The 20,643-nt window shown below is 36.4% G+C and overlaps 1 protein-coding gene across 5 annotated transcripts in view; it reads left to right on the top strand.

Annotated features, from left to right (window-relative positions):
- The first annotated feature begins 1,506 nt into the window (after window positions 1-1,506).
- RNPC3 (RNA binding region (RNP1, RRM) containing 3) overlaps window positions 1,507-20,643 on the top strand; it is a 28,744-nt gene continuing 9,607 nt past the window's right edge. For 2 of the 5 annotated variants that reach the window (XM_080802941.1, XM_080802940.1), the window contains exons 1-9: window positions 1,507-2,107; window positions 3,593-3,640; window positions 8,244-8,362; window positions 9,151-9,234; window positions 9,874-9,985; window positions 11,054-11,122; window positions 12,655-12,797; window positions 16,342-16,467; window positions 17,472-17,620. In XM_080802941.1, the coding sequence (XP_080659067.1) occupies window positions 1,913-2,107; window positions 3,593-3,640; window positions 8,244-8,362; window positions 9,151-9,234; window positions 9,874-9,985; window positions 11,054-11,122; window positions 12,655-12,797; window positions 16,342-16,467; window positions 17,472-17,620 (1,045 nt within the window). In that variant the 5' untranslated portion in view covers window positions 1,507-1,912. Of the gene's footprint in view, window positions 2,108-3,592; window positions 3,641-8,243; window positions 8,363-9,150; window positions 9,235-9,873; window positions 9,986-11,053; window positions 11,123-12,654; window positions 12,798-16,341; window positions 16,468-17,435; window positions 17,621-20,643 lie in introns of all 5 variants that reach the window. The other 3 variants (XM_080802939.1, XM_080802938.1, XM_080802937.1) reach the window with 2 other exon arrangements.

Below are 20,643 nucleotides of genomic sequence, written 5' to 3'. Positions count from 1 at the left end.
AATACTGGGCCCCTCTCTCCCTGCCTACAGTCTCTCTCATTTTTTGGATATAAATATTATGGGTTGATGCTGCATGTGCATCCTGTTTTGATCTCTCTAAAATACCAAATTTACATATCCAACTGCTTACTTGAAACAAGGATGTTGACGAGATACCTTAAATTTAATATGTATTCCTCCCTTTCCCACCCTTCCCAGCAGTCCCTAATCTAGCTAAACTTTACTCCCTCTTCTCATGCTCAGTAAATGGCATCATCATCCACCTAGATGGTGAACAGTTTGGGGCTCAACCTAAAAATCCGAACTATCCTTCACGACTCCTCTTCAGGTCTATCAATTCTACTTCCCAAATATAACTCAATTACAGATTCTTCTTTGTATCCACTGTTACCAAACTATTTCAAAAAACTTCTTTATTTTATTTATTTATTTTTTTGTTTGGTTTGGTTTGGTTTTTGCGGACTGTTGTAGGAGCCCAGCTATCTTCTGGATTCTACTCCATTTTTCACACTGCAACCAAAGAGAAATATTCTACCCCAAATTTAATTATTACACACACATACCTAACCCTACTAGGAAAATCTGTCAGTTTCCAATTATTCTTCACATAATCAAGACTCCAAACAAACATATGGGGTCATCAAGGTCTGGCTCTACATACCTGACATTTTGGGTTTTTTTCCCATGTTTTTTCCAGTTTTTACTAAAAAGTCTGTACCTCCTTTGCTTCTCAAACAATGCTCTATGAAAGCAGAAGTTTATTGTTATATTTTATACACCTAATTAAGTAGCAAATAAAAGGAGTAGGGAGAAGTTCCTTAGGTCTCTAGATTGTAACAGGCCCTGTGGAGAATGCAACGGACTGCAGAGAATACCTTTCTCTAGAATCTTCAAGGCCCTCACTGTATGGGGTGAGGGAGAAATTTCTGATTCTCTTCTTGGGCTGATCTCTGCCTCACTCCATTCAGAAACTAGACAGTATAGTGGGTTCAAGTGTAATCCCTTGTCACACTTGCAGGGTCGAATCTCATTTTTGCCATTTATTAGCTATGTGACTTAAATTTTTTACATCAAAGTCCTCAAAGGTAAAATGGGAAGGAGTACCTACCCCTTAAGCTTATTAGAATTAAATATGTGAATATCTATCTATCGATTGATTTATCTATGTGACTATATTCATTAGGGTACATCTCCCTAGAGACTGCCAGTTCCCTGAAATGTACACTGGCCAGAGCCTATTAGACTGCTATACACACGATGATTCAAGAAAAAAAGACACATACTTCGTAGCTTTTTGTTCCGTAAACCGAGTTCTGCCTACGCGCACCTTACTGAGTTGAAGAAAAAACTTGCTATCTTTAGGTTTTGCCAGCCCAAGATTGCAAACACACACTGCTTAATCCCACACCAAGTCGTCCTTCCCAGGCAGCCAGTCAAATGCGCTTTCGCAATTGGCGGTAATAGGAACCCAGTGAGCTCAGCTCTGACCAGGCGGGCACCACGCCCAGACTCGCTCCCTGCTCGCACAAGCGCAGCCGTAGTTCTTTCCTGTCCTTGGGCTTCCATCCTTTTCCTTCACGCGGCTGAGGCCCCCTTATCAAATTTTTAAATCCTCGCGCTTCTCCATGGCAAATTTTTGTCTTTAATACCTTCAGCAGCTGCCTGGAATTCAAAACCACTTTGCTTTCCCACCGGTATAGAACCTAATTCTCCAGTTTGAGGAACCGGCCTCCGAAGTCCAGTCAGCCGCGGGGGCGCAAATCTCGCGAGAAAGGGACCATCTATCGCGGTACTTCCTTGTTTCCAGAATCCTTAGCGCGAGGCGGAAAAATACTCTTATCTTCAGCTTCTGTGGATTAGCGCATTATCACTGGGTGCTCGTTTTTCGCCTTCCGTGTTGCGGTTTCTGGAAATGGCGGCCCCTGAGCAGTCCCTGCCGCCGATGTCAAGGGGATGCCAGAGCTCTGCCTCACTCTCCCCACCGCGGGGCGACCGAACCCTTTTAGTGAGGCACTTGCCAGCCGAACTGACCGCCGAAGAGAAAGAGGACTTGCTGAAGTATTTCGGGGCGCAGTCGGTGCGCGTCCTGTCAGATAAGGGACGACTGGTAAGGACGCGCCGGTCCCAAGCCGCCGGGGAAGGCCCTGGGCTAGTTACTGAGGGGGTGCGGGGAAGCTTTGACAGAAGGAAGTAGACAGAATAGAGTGGGAAAATGAGCTTGTGTAGTGGGGTCTTCTCTGTCTTCTCTCTTTTACGTCAAAATACCTTGCGTATCAAGTGAAGTTTTAAATATCTTGAGCCTGTGTTAGTCACTACGCTGTAGAAAAAAGCAGTGAAAAAGTCAAGGCAGAGGAATGGAAAATAGCTTCTGTCCCCTTTTCTGACCCATCTTGAGAATCTCAAAACTCCTCTGAATTTGAGAGCATTTCTTTTAGATGCAGAGTACTCTCAGATATGAGGTACAAAGGACTTTTTAAAAATATTGGATCATTTATAAGCCACTGTTAAGACATTCATTAAAACAGAGGAGAAAGTACAGAAGTAACTTCAGTAAAGCAGTTACAGAATTTCTACGAGAATTTTTAGGAAAAAATTCTGAAAATTTTCTGACGGAATCCGTTGGAATAATATTTTAAGAGTATTAAAAGTTTCTACAGAGGGAAAAAAAAAGTTTCTGCACAGTAATTTACAGTTTTTCATTTGCTTTTATACCTGAAGATGTTTTAGATCGATTTCTCTCCGTTAAAATAGTGATGGTGATGTGAAGTTTCTGCTAGATGGTCTGTGATTCCGCCAAATGTCAGTGATTTTAGTCTCCTCACTTGATTCTAATATGCAAACAGGGTTGAGAAGTATTGAGAAGACTGACCAATTTTGATCAATGTGTCAGGTACATCAGAAAATACAAATAGTCTATGTGTTCAGTTTAAGTACTCTTAATTATGTCATCTTGGATCAGATTAGACAAAATTAGAATGTGTGATATAAATACTCAGGCAACTTGTAAATGTTTTAATCAGCGCTGTTAAGAATGATAACATTACCCGTTGTAATGATTCATTTACTTTTGAGTTACCCTTTTTTTTTTTTTTTCCCCTGCTGGTCTTTAAACTGTTTACAGTTTATATTTTAAAATAGACTTCCCCCACTGAACCCTTGTTGCAGGGGTAAAAGACAAAGGCACCATGCACTTGAGGATGGTTTTCTGTGGTAAACATTTTTAAACTTTGTATTTGGCTGTATAGAGGAAAAATCTGTATTACAAATTTAAGATATTTTGTTTAAGGGTTGTCCTTTGGTAGAGTAGGGGTTTTAAACTTCTGGTCTCTTGAACTATTTGAAAGTGTGTATAAAGCATCCTGTGTGTGTGTGTGTACACCTTTATATAAAAGGCTACATAGCTATCATCTCAAGGAACTCTGATCCAAAAAAGATTTAGAACCACAGTGCTGAAATTAATAAAGTTATAATGGTCTTGATTTTCCATCCTTTTCCATGACTTTATTTGTGAAATAATTGTCAGCTGGTAAAGTCAGACTTACGAAAACCTGATATTGCACCAGAAGTAATTTGTACCTTAATTCTTTTTCAGAAACATACAGCTTTTGCTACTTTCCCTAATGAAAAAGCAGCTATAAAGGTATGACTTTTTTTTTAAACTATTAAAGTTATCAGCAATTTCCTGTTAACTAATTTTTGTTCAAAAGATTTTGGACTGAGGTATTGGGTTATTACGTTACCTGACATTAAGGGCAGGCTTCAAAGGATGTTAGGAAAGGTAGATAATGAATTCAAATGTTACATATTAACTCTGAAGAGTTGAGCTGTTTCTATGGAAAAAAAAATTTTTTTTTAAGGATTATTTATTTATTTGACAAACAGAGATCACAGGTAGGCAGAGAGGCAGGCAGAGAGTAGTGGTGGAGCAGGCTCCCTGCTGAACAGAGAGCCCGATGCGGGGCTCGATCCCAGGACCCTGGGATCATGCCCTGAGCCGAAGGCAGAGGCTTTAACCCACTGAGCCACCCAGGTGCCCCATCCCCGGAAATATTTTTTTTTTTTTTTTTTTTTTAAAGATTTTATTTATTTGACAGAGATCACAAGTAGGCAGAGAGGCAGACAGAGAGAGAGAGAGGGAAGCAGGCTCCCCATTGAGCAGAGAGCCCGATGTGGGACTCGATCCCAGGACCCTGAGATCATGACCTGAGCCGAAGGCAGTGGCTTAACCCACTGAGCCACCCAGGTGCCCCCCCGGAAATATTTTTAATACGGTTAAAAATATGACTCTAAAGACAGGGTCAAAAATGGAGTTTCTTGAATCAGGTGAATGGGTACGGTTGTGCAAAGGAAGACAAGCCAGGAAAGGAGAATGGGAGGGAGAAGTTAAAAAAAAAGTCGAACTAGAAAAGAAATTATCGTGGTTGCAAAGAGAAGAGAGTTTTAAGAAGATGAGATACTGTGATGACACAAAATGAGGAATGAACAATCAGTAAAGGGTTTTTTATTGTGAAACAATAGAAATCACCCAAATTCTCATCAATAAAGGGAAGGGACAGCTTATGTTATAGTATATCGGTAGCCTGTACTACTGTCAAAGAATGACGGTCAAACCAATATATATTAGTAAGGAATGTAGCCTTGATAGAGTACATGAATAAAGTTGGCAGACATTATATATGAGATGTAATGGATTTTTGGAAATCCAATAGTACCTATGTTTATGCATAGGAAAAAAATGTGGCAAAGCTGTACACCAAATAAATGTTAATAAATGTCTGTTAATGTCTTTCTGTCGAGGTGGAATTGTAGAAGACTTTCACGTTGTATGTATTTTTTAACATTGTAGGTTTTTTTTTTCAGAAGAAATTCTTGTAAATATGGCATAAGATATTATAAATAAGATATGGTAATGAAACCCACATTGTTTTATGGTCAACATTAACTTAGAGAAGAGGATGTGGTGCCAGTCAATGTCTTTGGGAAATGTTTGTAGTAGAGAAGGAATGAGAAGATAATAGCATTAGTATGGCTTTTAGGTTACGGTGCACGTGACTGATAGATTTTTAAAAAACAAGGGTAGAGAAATCTTTAAGAATAAAGTAAGTAGCTGGGCAAGATGGGTAAATTAGTTAATATTAAAAGTGAAAAACTCTGTATCCTTGAAGAGAATAGGTTTGGTACCCATTTTGCCAACAAGAAAGTTGAAGCAGTTGAGCTCAGATGTCCTGTATTTCAGACAGTCAAAGGTTCACTGGTAGTGAAGAAGTCTGGAATTGATTTAGGGACTTGAAAATTATTAAAACATTTTAAAATGAAACAATCAAATAAGGATGCATAAAGATGGTAAAATTGTAGTCCTAAATAAGGCTTATAGGTCTATTTATTCAAAAATATTAAATGCTTACAATGTGGTAGATGCTGCTTTAGGTCTCGGGATAAATCAGTGTATAAAATATTTACAAAAAAGGAATAAAAATTTGTGTCCTCATTGGGGCTCATATTCTCAAAAGGGGAGGCAGATTATAAATAATAAACTTAATTGTTTAATATTTTAGAAAATGATAAGTGCTGTGGAATAAAAAGGAAAAAGCAGTACAATCAAGAGTGCAAGATGGGGATGGTTAAGTTGCAGTTACGGTGATTAGGGTCATATTTAAGTAATAATTTGAAGGAGGTGAAATTAGCTAAGGGAATATGTGGAGAAAGTACATTCTAGTCTGATTAATGACTAGAATAAGGGCACTAGTATTGGAGAATGCCTGTTATGTTCAAGTAAGCTAGAATGACTGAAGCAGACAGAATGAGGAGGATGTAATTAGAATTTAAGGTCAGAGAAGTAATAGATGCCATATCATGTAGGTACTCTAAAGCTCCTGGATTTTACATTTTACATTTGAGTAAAATGGGAAGGTACTAGAATATTTTGATCAAAGCAGTAACATAATCTAATTTATATCTTTAAAAGGATGTGTTGAGAAGAGATGGGAGGCAGGAAGAGTAGAAACAGGGAAATCTCTAAAAAGATTATGGTGGTAATTTAGGTCAGAGATGATGGGTGTTTGGACCAAGTTGGTAAGAAGTGGTTAGATTTTGGATATATTTTGAAGGTAGAAGCAAACAATTTCTTGATGGCTTGGGTATGCAATGTGGGACAGAAGTCTTACGTATATTTCCAATATTTTTGGTATGAGTAAGTGGAAGAATGGGATTACTATCAACTGAATGTGAAAGCCTCCACATAAAAAACATTTGGGGGGATGAGGATAGAATATCAGTGGTCCAATTTCTGAAATGTCAATTTTGAAATGTTTGTTAGACACTTAGGATAGCTGTCTGCTGGCTTGGATATGGTTTCTTGAACTTTGGAGCAGGTTTGGGCTGAGGTTAAGAAGTGGGGAATTAGCACAGCGTTGGGATTTAAATTTAGGATGGTGATGAGATCACTAAGATAGTAGCTAGAGAGAGGACCAATAATAGAACCCTGGAGTATGCCAACATTTTGAGTTTGAAAAGGCAAAAGCCAAGAGATTAAGGAGTAGAGACCAGTAAACTAGGAAGAAGACTGCAGGAAAGTAATGATGTTTTAACATCAAATGAAGAACGTGCATCAAGGAGGGAGTGATCAACTGTGTTAAATGCAGTAAAAATGAAGACTGAAAATAGGCCATTGGCTTGGCAGTACAGAATTTGTTGTCTTTGAGTTGGAGACTGGATGGGAGGAGAAGAATTTTAGGTAGAGGGCTTAGAAAAAAAAAAATAAGATTTTATTTATTTGAGATCAAGAGAGAGTGTGTGTGAGAGAGGGCAAACAGTGGAGAGGGAGAAGCAGGCTACACATCTAGCAGGGAGACCAATGTGGGGCATGAGCCCAGAACCCTGGAAACATGACCCGAGCCAAAGACAGCTGCTTGACAGACTTAGCCACCCAGGCGCTCTGGTTTAGATAAATAATTCTTTTTTTTTTTTTTTTTTTAAGATTTTATTTATTTATTTATTTGTCAGAGAGAGAGAGAGAGAACACAAGCAGATAGAGCAGGAGGCAGAGGCAGCGAGAGAAGCAGGCTCCCTGCTGAGCAAGGAGCCCGATGTGGGACTCGATCCCAGGACCCTGGGATCATGACCTGAGCCGAAGGCAGCGGCTTAACCAACTGAGCCACCCAGGCATCCCTAGATAAATAATTCTTAAGGAGTTTTACTGCAACTGTAATTAAAGGGGGGAAGGGAGCAAAATGGGATCAATAGATGAATAAGAACAAAGTATTGTGGGAGAAGTAGAAGCATATTTGTGTGCTAATATGGATGAGTCAGTACAGGTCAGAAAATTAGTAATGTAGTTAAGAACATTCCCCAAACAGAGTAGAAGAGAGATGATGGGTAGATGAGAGGATGGGATTTAGTATACAAGTCAAGTAACTGGATTTAAATAAAAATGTGGAGGCGCCTGGGTGGTTCAGTGGTTTAAAGCCTCTGCCTTTTGCTCAGGTCATGATCCCAGGGTCCTGGGATCGAGCCCCGCATCAGGCTTTCTGCTCATCGGGGAGCCTGCTTCTTCCTCTCTCTCTGCCTGCCTCTCTGCCTACTTGTGATCTCTGTCTGTCAAATAAATAAATAGAATCTTAAAAAAAAAAAAAAAATTCTCTAAAAAAAAAAAACGATTCTCTAAATAAAAATGTGGATAATTAATACTTTATAACAGAAGGTTGAATATGTGGATCCATTAGCTGGTAGATAGGCATGAGGGTGGGAATCTGAAGTTCTCATCTGGTTGTTTCAGTTTTCCCAAAGTAGGAAGCAAAGTCCAAGGCTAGAAGAATGGGAAAGGAATGTTGTGAGGTTGAGGAAAAAGGAGAGAATACAAAATAATATCTTAGAGATTAGTAGAAAGAAATTAACAACAAATGTGGTAAGTGTGGCATCATTTAGGTTTCATCTCCAAATTTGCGGTTGTGGTCATGAGTTTAAAGTGAGTCCAGACTGATTATGTTTGTTTTTCTAACCATTTTCAGCTGCCTAGTTATAGGGAGATTTGGATTTAAACAGATGTTGCTTTTACTAAGTGGTAGGAAGCAGTCCATTAGTAAATGACAAAGGCTAAGCACCCTGAGATTGGAAATGGGTAAAAAATAGCCAGGGAAATATTAACAGCATTCACAAAGATCATGTAAAACTATTTGGAAATGTTCTCTAACAAACAACTTTTGATGCAGTTATCAAATATTTTACTCTTATTTTTCCAACTGAAGGCATTGACAAGACTACATCAGCTGAAACTTTTAGGTCATACTTTAGTTGTTGAATTTGCAAAGGAGCAAGATCGAGTTCATTCTCCATGTCCCCCTTCAGACACTGAAAAAAAGAAAAGGTATGTAGTTAGGTTTTCCTAACATTTTAAAGTATTTTTTTAATCAATTGTATTGCTATTGGGTTGTTTTCAGACTAGCAGGTAAATAATTTGACATAATAAATGATACATGTCTCTGTTGAATCTAGTACACTATATTTATTTATTTATTTTTTATTTACTTGACAGACAGAGATCACAAGTAGGCAGAGAGGCAGGCAGAGAGAGAGAGAGGAGGAAGCAGGCTCCCTGCTGAGCAGGGAGCCCGATGCGGGACTCGATCCCAGGACCCTGGGATCATGACCTGAGCCGAAGGCAGGGGCTTTAACCCACTGAGCCACCCAGGCGCCCCAACTATATTTATTTTTGTTCCTAATTATGCGTTAGGAATCTGAGTATTGATTTAGTATTAAGTAATCAGTGTGAAGTGGGAAGAGAGTGGGGTGAAAAGTGTTCAGCTTTAAGTGGAGGAATATAACTAGTATAAAATCCTTGTTGTATTACAGATAGCAGGGTGTCATGGATAGGCATGCCCTTTGAAATCAAAGACTGGTATTTGGTTCCCAGCAGTAGCTCTTTGTAGTTACAAAAACTTTACAAATTTGCCTTACACTGGTGATTCTCAGAGTGTCCCTGGGCCAATGACATCATGTAGGATCTTGATTGGAATATAGATTCTTGGGCTGTACCCTAGTCCTGTTGAAATTGAAATTTGGGGATGGAAAAGGGAATATAAGGCCTAGCAGTCTGAGTTTTAACAAACCCTCAGTTATCTAAAGATAAGATCAACTTGTATTCTGTATTTATAGATGTGATGACCCTGTGGAAGATGATAAAGAAAAGAAAGAACTTGGTTGTTTAACCATAGAAAATGGAATTGCACCAAACCATGGGTTAGTGTTTTTTGTTTGTGTTTGTTGCTTTTTGATTTGTTGTTCTGAGTGTGTGTGTGTGTGTGTGTGTGTGTGTGTGTGTGTGTATTGCAATAAGATTTTAAAGGATATTTTATTATGTCAGTCAATATGTTGGTTAAAGATGTTGAGCTATTAGAGTCTGTCACTGAATTTGGGTCCATTAAAATGTTAAGAGCTATAAAATAAGCTCTGGTAAGAAATACCTTATTGTTCTTTAGTGCAATCAGAAAGCAAGGTTGTTGTTTTTTTTTTTTTTTAAAGATTTTACATATTTGAGAGTGTGTGTGCTCACAAGCATGGGGGGATGTGGGGGACAGGGAGAGAGAGAAGCAGAATCCCTGCTAAGCAGGGAGCCCAATGGCCCAATGGTGGGGGTAGGGGCTTGATTTCAGGACCCTGAGATCATGACCTGAGCCAAAGGCACACTCAACCAACTGAGCTACTCAGGGACTTCAAAGCAAGTTTTTTCTTAAATGTACTTATTTGAGATTATAAGGAACAAGGTAAATCTAAAAGTGCTGAATTATTTGAACAATTATGTACTTCATCAGGTTACGTAAAAATGTTATTGATATGAAACTTACTAAAACATGATAAGCATTTTAAATATTTTTTTAGGCTGACTTTCCCTCTGAATTCATGCCTCAAGTATATGTACCCACCACCTTCAAGCACAATCCTAGCAAACATAGTAAATGCTTTGGCAAGTGTGCCTAAGTTCTATGTACAGGTAAGTAGAATGAAACTTACTTTCCCAAAATAAATGCTTGAATAACTTGATAAGTTATTTTTCATGCTAATTTCTTTACTTTTCATAATAGCATTAATCAGACTAATTCTAACAGGTAACGGTATTACAATTATTTAAAGGTGTCTTCTCAGTTTGGGCTGGCATAATTAAGTACCATAGACCATTTCTGTTGCTTATAAGCAACAGAAAATTATTTCTCACAGTGCTGGAGATTGAAACTGTGAGATTAGGGTGACAGCAAGGTTGATTTCTGGTAAGGGCCCTCTCCAGGGTTGCAAATGGCTGTTTTGTCTTTGTATCTTCACCTAGCTGAAAAAAGGAGAGAGCTCTTTGGGGTCTCTTTTATAAGGAACACTAATCTCATTCATGGGTATCTACCCTTGTGACCTAATTACTTCCCAAAGACCCTGCCTCCTGATACCATCACATTGGTTAGGGTTTAGTGTATGTATCTGGTTGGCAGTTAAGTCCATTGCATAAGGTAATGAAATATTACTACATTAGAATAAAGGTTTTTATAAACTATGGCTTAAACTTGTTAACATGTTTAGTATTAATACTAATAAACATAAGTTGGGAAGTGTAACTTCCGGTAATTTTTGTTACTTGATCATACACCTTTAATGTGGAGATTCTTTCTTAAAGGAAAAAACATAGAGGACCCCTCAGCAAATGCTTGAAAGTACTGACAGTACTAAAATACTTTTAAGTACAAACTATAGATGATATTTCTTTTCTTTAATATACTTATTTAATTCCGTAGTAATTGGAAGAAAGACAACATTTTGGTAGCATTTACATTGCAAGAACATGGTATTTTTAATAATGAGAATAATAAGTATTTATACAATTGACAAACATTTTAGAAAGGGTAATCTTCTGAGATTCATCAGTGACTGGTAACAGCCCCATTCTGGGATAAAGCAAGAAGTAGCCAGCTTTTGCACCAAATCAGGAGTATAGTTATAGCAGAGTTTTAAAGTACATAAAATATGTGAGTTGAATTATCGTTTTACTATGCGATTTTCAATGTTTTGTTGCTTTCAGGTGCTTCATCTTATGAATAAAATGAATTTACCCACACCTTTTGGACCAATTACTGCACGCCCTCCGATGGTAAGAAATATCTTAAAATTGTAAAGATTTATGGGGCACCTGGGTGGTGTGGTTGGTTGAGCTGGGATCGTGATCTCAGCATCATGGGATCGAGTCCTTCATTGGATTCTGTGCTCAATGCAGAGTCTTGTTTAAGACTCCCTCTCCCTCTGCCCTCCACCCATAAATAAATAAATCTTTTTTTTTTTTTAGATTTTGTTTATTTGTCAGAGAAAGGGAGCTAGGTAGGGAGAGCACAAGTATGGGGAGGGGTAGGCAGAGGGACAGAGCAGGATTCCTGCTGAGCAAGGAGCCTGATGCAAGACTTTATCCCAGAACCCTGGGATCATACCCTGAGTCGAAAGCAGATGCTTAACCAACTGAGCCACCCAGATGTCTCAATAAACAAGTCTTTGAAAAAAAAAATTTTTTTTTTTTTTGAAGATTCACAATTTCTCTTCCTGAGGTGGGATTGTTGAGGCTAACCTTCACAAATACTGAGCCACTAACCTCTAATGTGCATTGAAAGTAAGGGACAAGTATAAAGTTAACGTACTAACAGTAGTTAAGTGGAGAATGCTAGAATGTGAAAAAGATACTTTTGGTAATAGAGGCTCTCATTTCTACCAGTGTTCAGTCTTTTGACCCATAATGCTCTTCTGTTTTATAAAATAATTGCATTTAACAAACTTAACTATGTAAAATTTCCATTGTTCTGGTTTTATTGCATATAGAGAGCATCATTTGCAGAAGAGAAGAAGGTTGCTAATAACTTCTATTCAGAATTTACTATGAAAACATATCTGTAACTTAGATAGCAGTCTGTGTCTGTTACTGAACTATTCTAGTTACTATTTTGTTATAGTACTTGGTAATTGTCTAGATAATAGCAATGAAAAATTATTTTGAGTCCTAACATTTAAACAGAAAATTTGCTTTTCTGTTGTGTATTGCATATTGACTGCTTTTTCTGATGTATTACTACTAGCGTCACTATTTTTCTTTGCAATCCCAGCACTTCAATATCTGGCACATTACAGGAATATCTGTTAAGTTTAGGCTGCTATTAACATAAAACTCGAATCTTAGTCCCTTAACCCAGCATAAGTTATTTCTTGTGCATGTCAACTCCATTCCAAAAGTAGGGCAGATGACTTTCCATTCTACTTAGTCATTCAGAAGACCTAACTTGTTTTCACTATGTGCATATCCTAGAATAATGAAGACATTACCATACATCCTGCAGATCAAGAAGGAAGAGAGGATTATGGATGGATTTTTTTTTTTTATGCTAGCATTCTGTTGGTTAAAACTCATTTACATGGTTAAATCCAGCTATAAAGGAGGTTTGGAAATTTACTCCAGCTAGGTGCCAAGGAAGAGGAAACAAGTTTTGTAATCAAATAGCAGTCTTCTATAGCAGGTGTTCTCTCAGTATGTGTTGAATGTGTCATGAGGGTGAGAGATGAGAATAGAGTATCTGAATGGAGATGGTTTTTCTGTTCTATAAATATCATAGATTACCATATGATTACCGTTTTTCTCTTAATTAGTATGAAGATTATATGCCATTACATGCACCTCTTCCACCTGCATCTCCTCAGCCACCCGAGGAACCTCCTTTGCCAGATGAGGATGAGGAATTATCAAGTATAGAATCAGAATACGAGAGTAGTGATGATGAAGACCGACAGAGGTTTGAATATCAAATAATATTTGTTTTGATTTCAGGAACAGAATATGAGAGAGATTCTTTTGCTCTTCTTAAATTTTACCTTAGAAGAATTATAAGAACTTATAATTCTTCCATAATTTGGGGTCATTAAAATTTCTCTCAACCCCCCAACCCCTCAAGCATATTGTAATAGGTATAGATTAAGATCTGAGACTGTATATCCAGACCTAAGGAAAAATTCTTGGATCATAAGTAATTTTTTAGATTGATTATTATGGTATTATAAAGTGCATTTTATCATTATTTGTGGATTACATATTTGAGAATTGTCCACATACTAAAATTTATTTGTAACACCCAAATCAATACTTACAGTGCTTTTATGGTCTTTTGCCAATGTGGGCATGCACAGAATGATGAAAAATTTGAGTTGCTTAATGTGCACATTCCTAGATGAGGTAGAACAAAGTGACATGCAGTCTTCTTATGTCAGCTCCAAAACCGTAAGCAAGTATCCTTTTTGCGGTGTATTTAATACCAAGCCTTTCACATTTTTTATGCTTTTTGTTGGTGATTTTGCTGGGTTTTTTTTTTTTTTTTTTGGTTGTTTGTTTAGATTTTATTTATTTATTTGACAGAGAGAGATCACAAGTAGGCAGAGAGGCAGGCAGAGGGGGAGGGGGAAGCAGGATCCCTGCTGAGCAGAGAGCCCGATGCAGGGCTCAATCCATCCCAGGACCCTGAGATCATGACCTGAGCCGAAGACGGAGGCTTAACCCACTGAGCCACCCAGGTACCCTGGTGATTTTGCTGTTTAAAGTGGTCCCCAAGCGTAGCGTTGAGGTACCTTCTGATGTTTCCAAAATCAAGAAAGCTGTGATGTGCCTAATGGAGAAAACATGTTAGATAAGTCTTGTTCAAGCTTGAGTTATAGTTCTTTGACTGTGAATTCAATGTTAGTGAATCAGCAGTATATAAAATAAGATGTCCTTAAACAAAAATACACAGGAAACAAGGTGTGTGTTGATCAGTTGGTGAAATGCTAGTGCATAGGCTTACAGGAACCCTATCCTGACTTTCTGGTAGGGGCATTGATTCTTTATTCACTAATTCTTTGTGAAGACTTTATAAAACTTAAGTATCTCAAATAACAAGAATAAGAGTAGATTGTATTCATATTTTTTTCGGCTATTCCCCTGAATTTTATTCACCTCAGAATAAATTTCCAGAGCATTTCTGTGGGATTTTATACAAAATAGTTCATAGTAACTAATGCAGATGAATTTTTTTTTTTTTTTTTTTTTTTTGTTGGTTGTTCTTGACACCCTACATGTATTCTATTTAAAGATTCTGGTGAGAAGTAGTAAGTTGTTAATAATGTTTAGGTGTATTATCCACAGCATAGCCTAGAACAGGAATATGTAAATATTTTCTGTGTAGGGCTAGAGTTCTGTTGTAATAGGAAAGCAGTCACAGACAATGCCTAAATGAGTGGATATGACTGTGTTCCAGCAAAACTTTCTGTTTACAGAAGGAGCCAGCTGCCTGACTTTGGTCCTAGGGCTATAATTTGCCAACCCCTAGCCTGGAAGAAGACCGCTATTGGCATGTGATAAGAATCTTTTTTTTTTTAAGTTTTTTTTTCTAATTTTTAAGTAATTGTTAGATCCAGTGTGGGGCTCAAATTCACAACCCCAAGGTCAGGAGTCACATCCTCCACCAGTTGAGCTAGCCGGGCACCCCAAATGTTGAGAATCTTAGGTAACTATGTAAAGAAGTCAGATACAGGAGTGGTTGACATGAATCAAAACCCAAGCAGAGAATCCAAGCAATATTTCCAAATAATCAGCAACAATATGACTGTTACTGAGTCAATGTTAACTTAGGTAGTTGCTCAGTATGCATTCTTTCTAGAGAAAGAGTTAAAATAAAAATGTAGATGGAGCCAAAATTACAAAAATGGGGTGAATAGAGTGTCTTGAAGAGAGACATTTAGGAAGTCTGGCAGTTATTGATAGACTATAACTTTAACTTGTTGATAAATAAAAAACAGTATAAAGTGTTGCCTTGGGTTCATTACATAACTTGTGTAAATTTTACTTTCTTTATAAAAATAGTGATAGCAGTTTCAGGAATGCTTTATGCAGACTGGCCAAAACCTTTTTTTTTTTGTTTTGTTTTGTTTATTTAGGTTTCCATTTAGGGATGTAGTGAAGAATTCAGCAAGTAATTCATCTTGAGTAATGAGAATAAAGTTTTTCCAAGAAACAATCTCTGGTTTCATGCTTTTCTACTATCTTATGGAAACGTAAAATGAAACAAAACCATACTATTTATTCAGCAAATATTTATTGATTACCTAATTTATGCCTGGCACTGTTGAGAGGCTTAGTATATTTTGGGTGAGCAATTTATGAATAGAAACATGTTTTGTATAACTGGATTTATTCAATAAAATTTTTGGCAAACATTGGTTGTTAAGAAGCTTTAAAAATGTATAGCATATATTTATATTTTTCGTAACTTAGTTTAAAGCTTATTTTAACCACATTCTTATGTTTACATTTTTCCTCACTTGGTTTAAAGCTATTTTAACCACATTCTCTTTTTTATTTTGTCTTTAAATTTCGCAAATGTAACTGTAGAAATAGAGTTGTGACTAGTGGTTTTGAACTTGTGCTCTGTAGGAACACTGCGTTTGATTCTATGGAAGATAACAAAAATGCCTAGACAGGACCTGTTTGAGATTTTACACTCGTAATGAAGATAAACTGGGTACAATGTATCAATTATCACACCTTGATAGTTACTTATAAAAAGCTGCTTCAAAGTATAGTATTGAAACTTTGTTCTAAGTTATCCTGTTTCTATAATGCTTCATGTGCAACAGTTATGAAAATGCTTTAAAATAAAAATAACTTCAGTTTAGACTCTAATTAGAATAAGAATCAAAATAATGGCACTGTATTTGTAAGGTCTTTTGATTATCAGTCAAGAAAAGCAGTAAAGTTACATAGGTTGTGTTACTGTATCCTGTTCAACTTTCTGGCATCAAATACAACCATTTTATTTAGACAACTAATAATTTTCATAATAAAACATATCTTTAAAAGATAAATTGAGGGGCACCTGGGTGGCTCAGTAGCATCTGACTCTTGATTTATGCTCCTGTCATTCATGATCTCAGGTTGTGAGATAGCCCTGAATCAGGCTCCACAATTAGCAGGGAGGCTGCTTAAGATTCTCTCTCTCCCTCTCCCGTTGCCCCTCCCTCTGCTTATGTATGTGCGCGCACACACACACACTCTCTCTATCAAATAAATCTTAAAAAAAAAAGATAAATTGAAATTAAATAAATTCCCAGTTCCTTTAAAGATGAAAGTTGGCCTAGGAAATTCAGAACTTGAGCTTATTGTAAATTATTTTAATTGATGGCTTGGAAACTATACTTCTGCTATATAAATCATACTTTATAATATAACATATATAATTTATACTTATAGTTAGTATTATATGCTTCTACATGAAGAATTTCTTGTTTTTACGTCCCCTTTTCATAATGTAGGATGACTAAACTAATGGAACTAGCAAATCTTCAGCCCAAAAGGCCAAAAACAGTAAAGCAGCACCATGTGAGAAAAAAACGAAAAATAAAGGATATGTTGAAAACACCTTCATCTGCTCCGCACAGGTAATTTTGTTTTATGAAATAAGGGTTTTCTGTGTACTTTGTCTACTTGCTTAACTCATGTCATTTGTAAACAATTATGACAGACATTTTACCTACCTGTTTGCCATGGAACTCTATATACTTTAATATATTAATCACATAAAATTAATGTTAATTGCAGTTTCATTTAGCTATTCTATAGTGTAAATTTCCCTTGAACTTGTAATTAACTTCATAAATTGAGAAAGGAGTTTGTTAGAAATCTTTTTTCCATTTTGAAGGAATAAATCCTTAATCTGTGTTTTTTTTAATTTCACATTAAGTTTGTGTGTTTCTTACCTATGTATGTCTTGATACCACAGTCCCATGCTTTTAATGTCTATTGCAGCCCTGAACAATTAAATAACATGAACCAAATTCAGTTTTCCAGTAGCCACAGTAAAGGATTAAAAAGCTGATAAAATTAATTTTGATAATATATTTTATTTAACCCATTATATCCAAAATATTATTCCAGCATATAATTAATACAAAGAATTATTGATATGTCATTTTTTTTGTACAAAGTTGTCATAGCGGTTTCTATTTTATATATTTTAATTTGGACAGCGGTATTTTCAAGTGCTCATTAGGACAAATGTGGCTAGTGGCAATTCTGTTGGACAGCATAGCTATATTATATAGTAATGTAGAATATAGTACATAAAAATACTTATATTAAACATAGAAGAGTGTCTTTGTATATTGGTAAATTTCCTCAAGTTTGGAATCAATAGTCCTCAAGTATTGTTTCTGTCATTTAGTGAGTGATAATCCTTAATCTCAGTCTCCTTGTTTAACTAGTAATTTAATAGTATCTGTATTAGAAAATTTATTAGGGTTTATTGAAGTATTAAATGTAAGTTATTTTGTGCAATGCCTGTAGTATAATGAGTGCTTTGAATTTAAGGTAAATAGGAATAATGTTTTACTTAGGATTTTATTTGCAGTTGGAAAGTAATGCTGTCACTGTTTATAAACAGCAGTTTACATCCAGTTCTGTTACCTTCGGATGTATTTGACCAACCACAACCTGTAGGTAGTAAGAAAATTGAGTTTCATATATCTACTGACATGCCATCTGCATTTAAGAAAGATCTAGAAAAAGAACAAAATTGTGAAGAACAAAATTATGGTAAGCATATTCTAGTTCTCTAATATGCTGTGTAAAAATTCTTCTCATTCTGCTTTTTGTGTTAGAATTAAATTTTTAAAATTTGCAGTTAATCTTCCTTAATATTGTGGAATATTATCCATATTGAACTTTTTCATACGACTAAAATTAATGCTTAATGATGAAACCATCACTGTTGCCTTTTGCTAGTAATGAATTTTAGGGTGAAAATTGAGTCTGGTTTTTGCTGATGTTTACACTAAAAATACAGTGAAGCAGTTTTGCTAGTGATTTATTTTTTCATTGTTAGATGTGATGTTCTGTGATTTTATTAGTACATTTGTATTACAGATGAGGAAATAAACTGTGACTATTGTGTGTATTGTAGATTTCATGTAAAATTTTTTTTTTATCCAAAAGACATTGGAGATTAATTACTAAGGTACTGTTCTTAGCTTTAAAGACAATTTATTAAAATTACAGATATTTGTTCTGTTAATTTTAGGCATTAATTTGATACTATAGTGAAATTCCTTTGTTAATTTCATAAATAATACAAACTTATAGAAAAGGTAACAAAAAGCGTATAAAGTAAAAAATTTAAAAAGTTTTACCACCTCAAACCCCACTGTCCTCTGTCTCACCACCATTTTTTTTAAACATTTTTTTTTTTTTTAACATTTTTTTATTTATTTATTTGACAGAGAGAGAGAGAGAGATCACAAGTAGGCAGAGAGGCAGGCAGAGAGAGAGGGGGAAGCAGGCTCCCCGCCAGAGCAGAGAGCCCGATGCGGGGCTCGATCCCAGGACTCTGAGATCATGACCTGAGCCGAAGGCAGAGGCTTTAACCAACACTGAGCCACCCAGGCGCCCCTCACCAGCATTTTTAATAATTTAGAATATAGCTATTCTTCTGGACCTTATTCTATACATATGTAAACACATTTTCTCCTCTTGTTTTAAGTGGGCATAATGTTTTATGTAGTGTTTGCTATTGACTTAATATTGACTTATTGAAAGCATACAGTATAGCAGGCTCTATGCTAGGCACTAAAGAACAAGTTAAATGTGGTCTCTGATTTTTAGGAGTTTAAAGTCCAGAGGGAGTAGCTTAATGTATCAATATAAAAATACGTACCTTTTTTTATGGTTGCATAATACAACATAGTACAGTTAAATCAATCTGTAATCATGCTCTGTTGGTAGAAGTTAAGATTGTTCTTTTACTATCTGAGAAACTACTGGAACATATATTTTTGCATATATATCTTTGAGCATTTGTGTGACTATGCAGTTAGAGTTCCAGTAAGTGTTGGAAATGTAGTGAGTGGAAAAACTGATTTTAATTCCTCTTTTTCAAGGTTAATGAGAAGGTATTACCTTTTCGGATAGCTTCCCTATTATTATTAAGAATAGAACATATTTCATTTAACAGTTAAACTTGATTTGTAACTTTACAATATTTCAACGTATGGTATGAGGCCTCCATCTGTACTCTTGTCTTGGCCTGCTGTCATTAGGGGTGGGCTTGGGTTAGCCATTGGATCATAATCTCTACCAGAGGGGTAGCATGTGCAAAACCCCTGCTCCAGAGCACAGTGCCTATCACAGAAGAGCAGCTGATAAAACACTGGCTGTGAGAAACAAACAAGATGATCCAAGTAAAATGCTTGGTATTGTGCATATGTCTAAAATTAGCTATTATTGTTTGTTGAATAAATGAATATAGGTAGGGCACGGATAGCTCCTTTTTTGTTTGTTTCAATATTTATATTTTTCTTTTTGTATATTTTTGTTTCTTATTTCATGTTAGTCACCTACACACTTTCACTTTTTTTTTTTTTAGTAAGGAACTTGTGCTGTTATATTAATAAATCAATTATCTCTCTTGTGGTTTTTGACCAAAACACATTCTTCTCTTGTTTCTTTTTTTAAAGATTTTATTTATTTGACAGAGATCACAAGTAGGCACAGAGGCAGGCAGAGAGAGAGAGAGGAAGGGAAGCAGGCTCCCCGCTGAGCAGAGAGCCCAACGTGGGGCTTGATCCCAGGACCCTGAGATCATGACCCGAGCCGAAGGCAGAGGCTTAACCCACTGAGCCACCCAGGCGCCCCTAATTTTCACTTTTTTAAATTTAATTTACTCAAGGGTGTAGACCACTATGAGACGGTGACAGCCCTACCATGACATCCCTGTCTGGTAGTAATGTTGAAGTAACAGTAGAAGTAGTCTTAAGTTTTTCTCTTATTGATACTTCCAGGCCACAGGAGATCTATTTGTACAACAGTTTTTCAACATGATGAAGAGACTTTATAATCCTAAGTTTAGCATGTTCTTTGCATCATTTTCATAGCTTTTTAGTTTTTTGTTTTTTGGTAGTATGACTAGAATTTTTCTAGTGAATATTTAACCTTACTCTTACTGTGCCAGTTTAATTTTTTTTTTTAATTTATTTATTTGACAGAGAGAGATCACAAATAGGCAGAGAGGCAGACACAGAGTGAGAGAGAGAGAGAGAGAGAGAGAGAGAAGCAGGCCCCCTGCTGAGCAGAGAGCCTGATGCGGGACTTGATCCCAGGACCCTGGGATCATGACCTGAGCCAAAGGCAGAGGCTTAACCCACTGAGCAACCCAGGCGCCCGCCAGTTTAATTTTTGCTGAAGCTAAAATTCATATTTTATAAATGAAATCCATTATATTGCTAAAATTAAAAATTTGCAGTGTTTTTGAATTTTCCTAGTTGAGTTAATTTTTAAAGTGTGAATACTTTTATTTCTTATAGGATCCAGGAGTAAAATTGGTTTCTTTTTGGTGGGAGGGTGGGAAAAGGATTGATGTAGGTTTTTTGGTATCCTCAAATTTCCGTTTGTCTTACGATTTCAGGATTTGTGCTGATCTTACTCTTTTAATCATCTTTGATAAGACTGAAGATTGAAGGCTGTTTAATTGTATTCTGGTGTAGCACTATGAAGTCTTCAAATCCGTTGTATAGTATAAATAATGTTGAGTGACCACATTTCATTACAGAATGAATGCCTTTGCT

The sequence above is a fragment of the Martes martes genome (assembly GCF_963455335.1).
Source record: "Martes martes genome assembly, chromosome: 4".
NCBI classification, from domain to species: Eukaryota; Metazoa; Chordata; class Mammalia; order Carnivora; family Mustelidae; genus Martes; species Martes martes.
The sequence above is the reverse complement of the archived record's forward strand: the minus strand, read 5'-3'. Positions and strand labels throughout refer to the sequence as shown.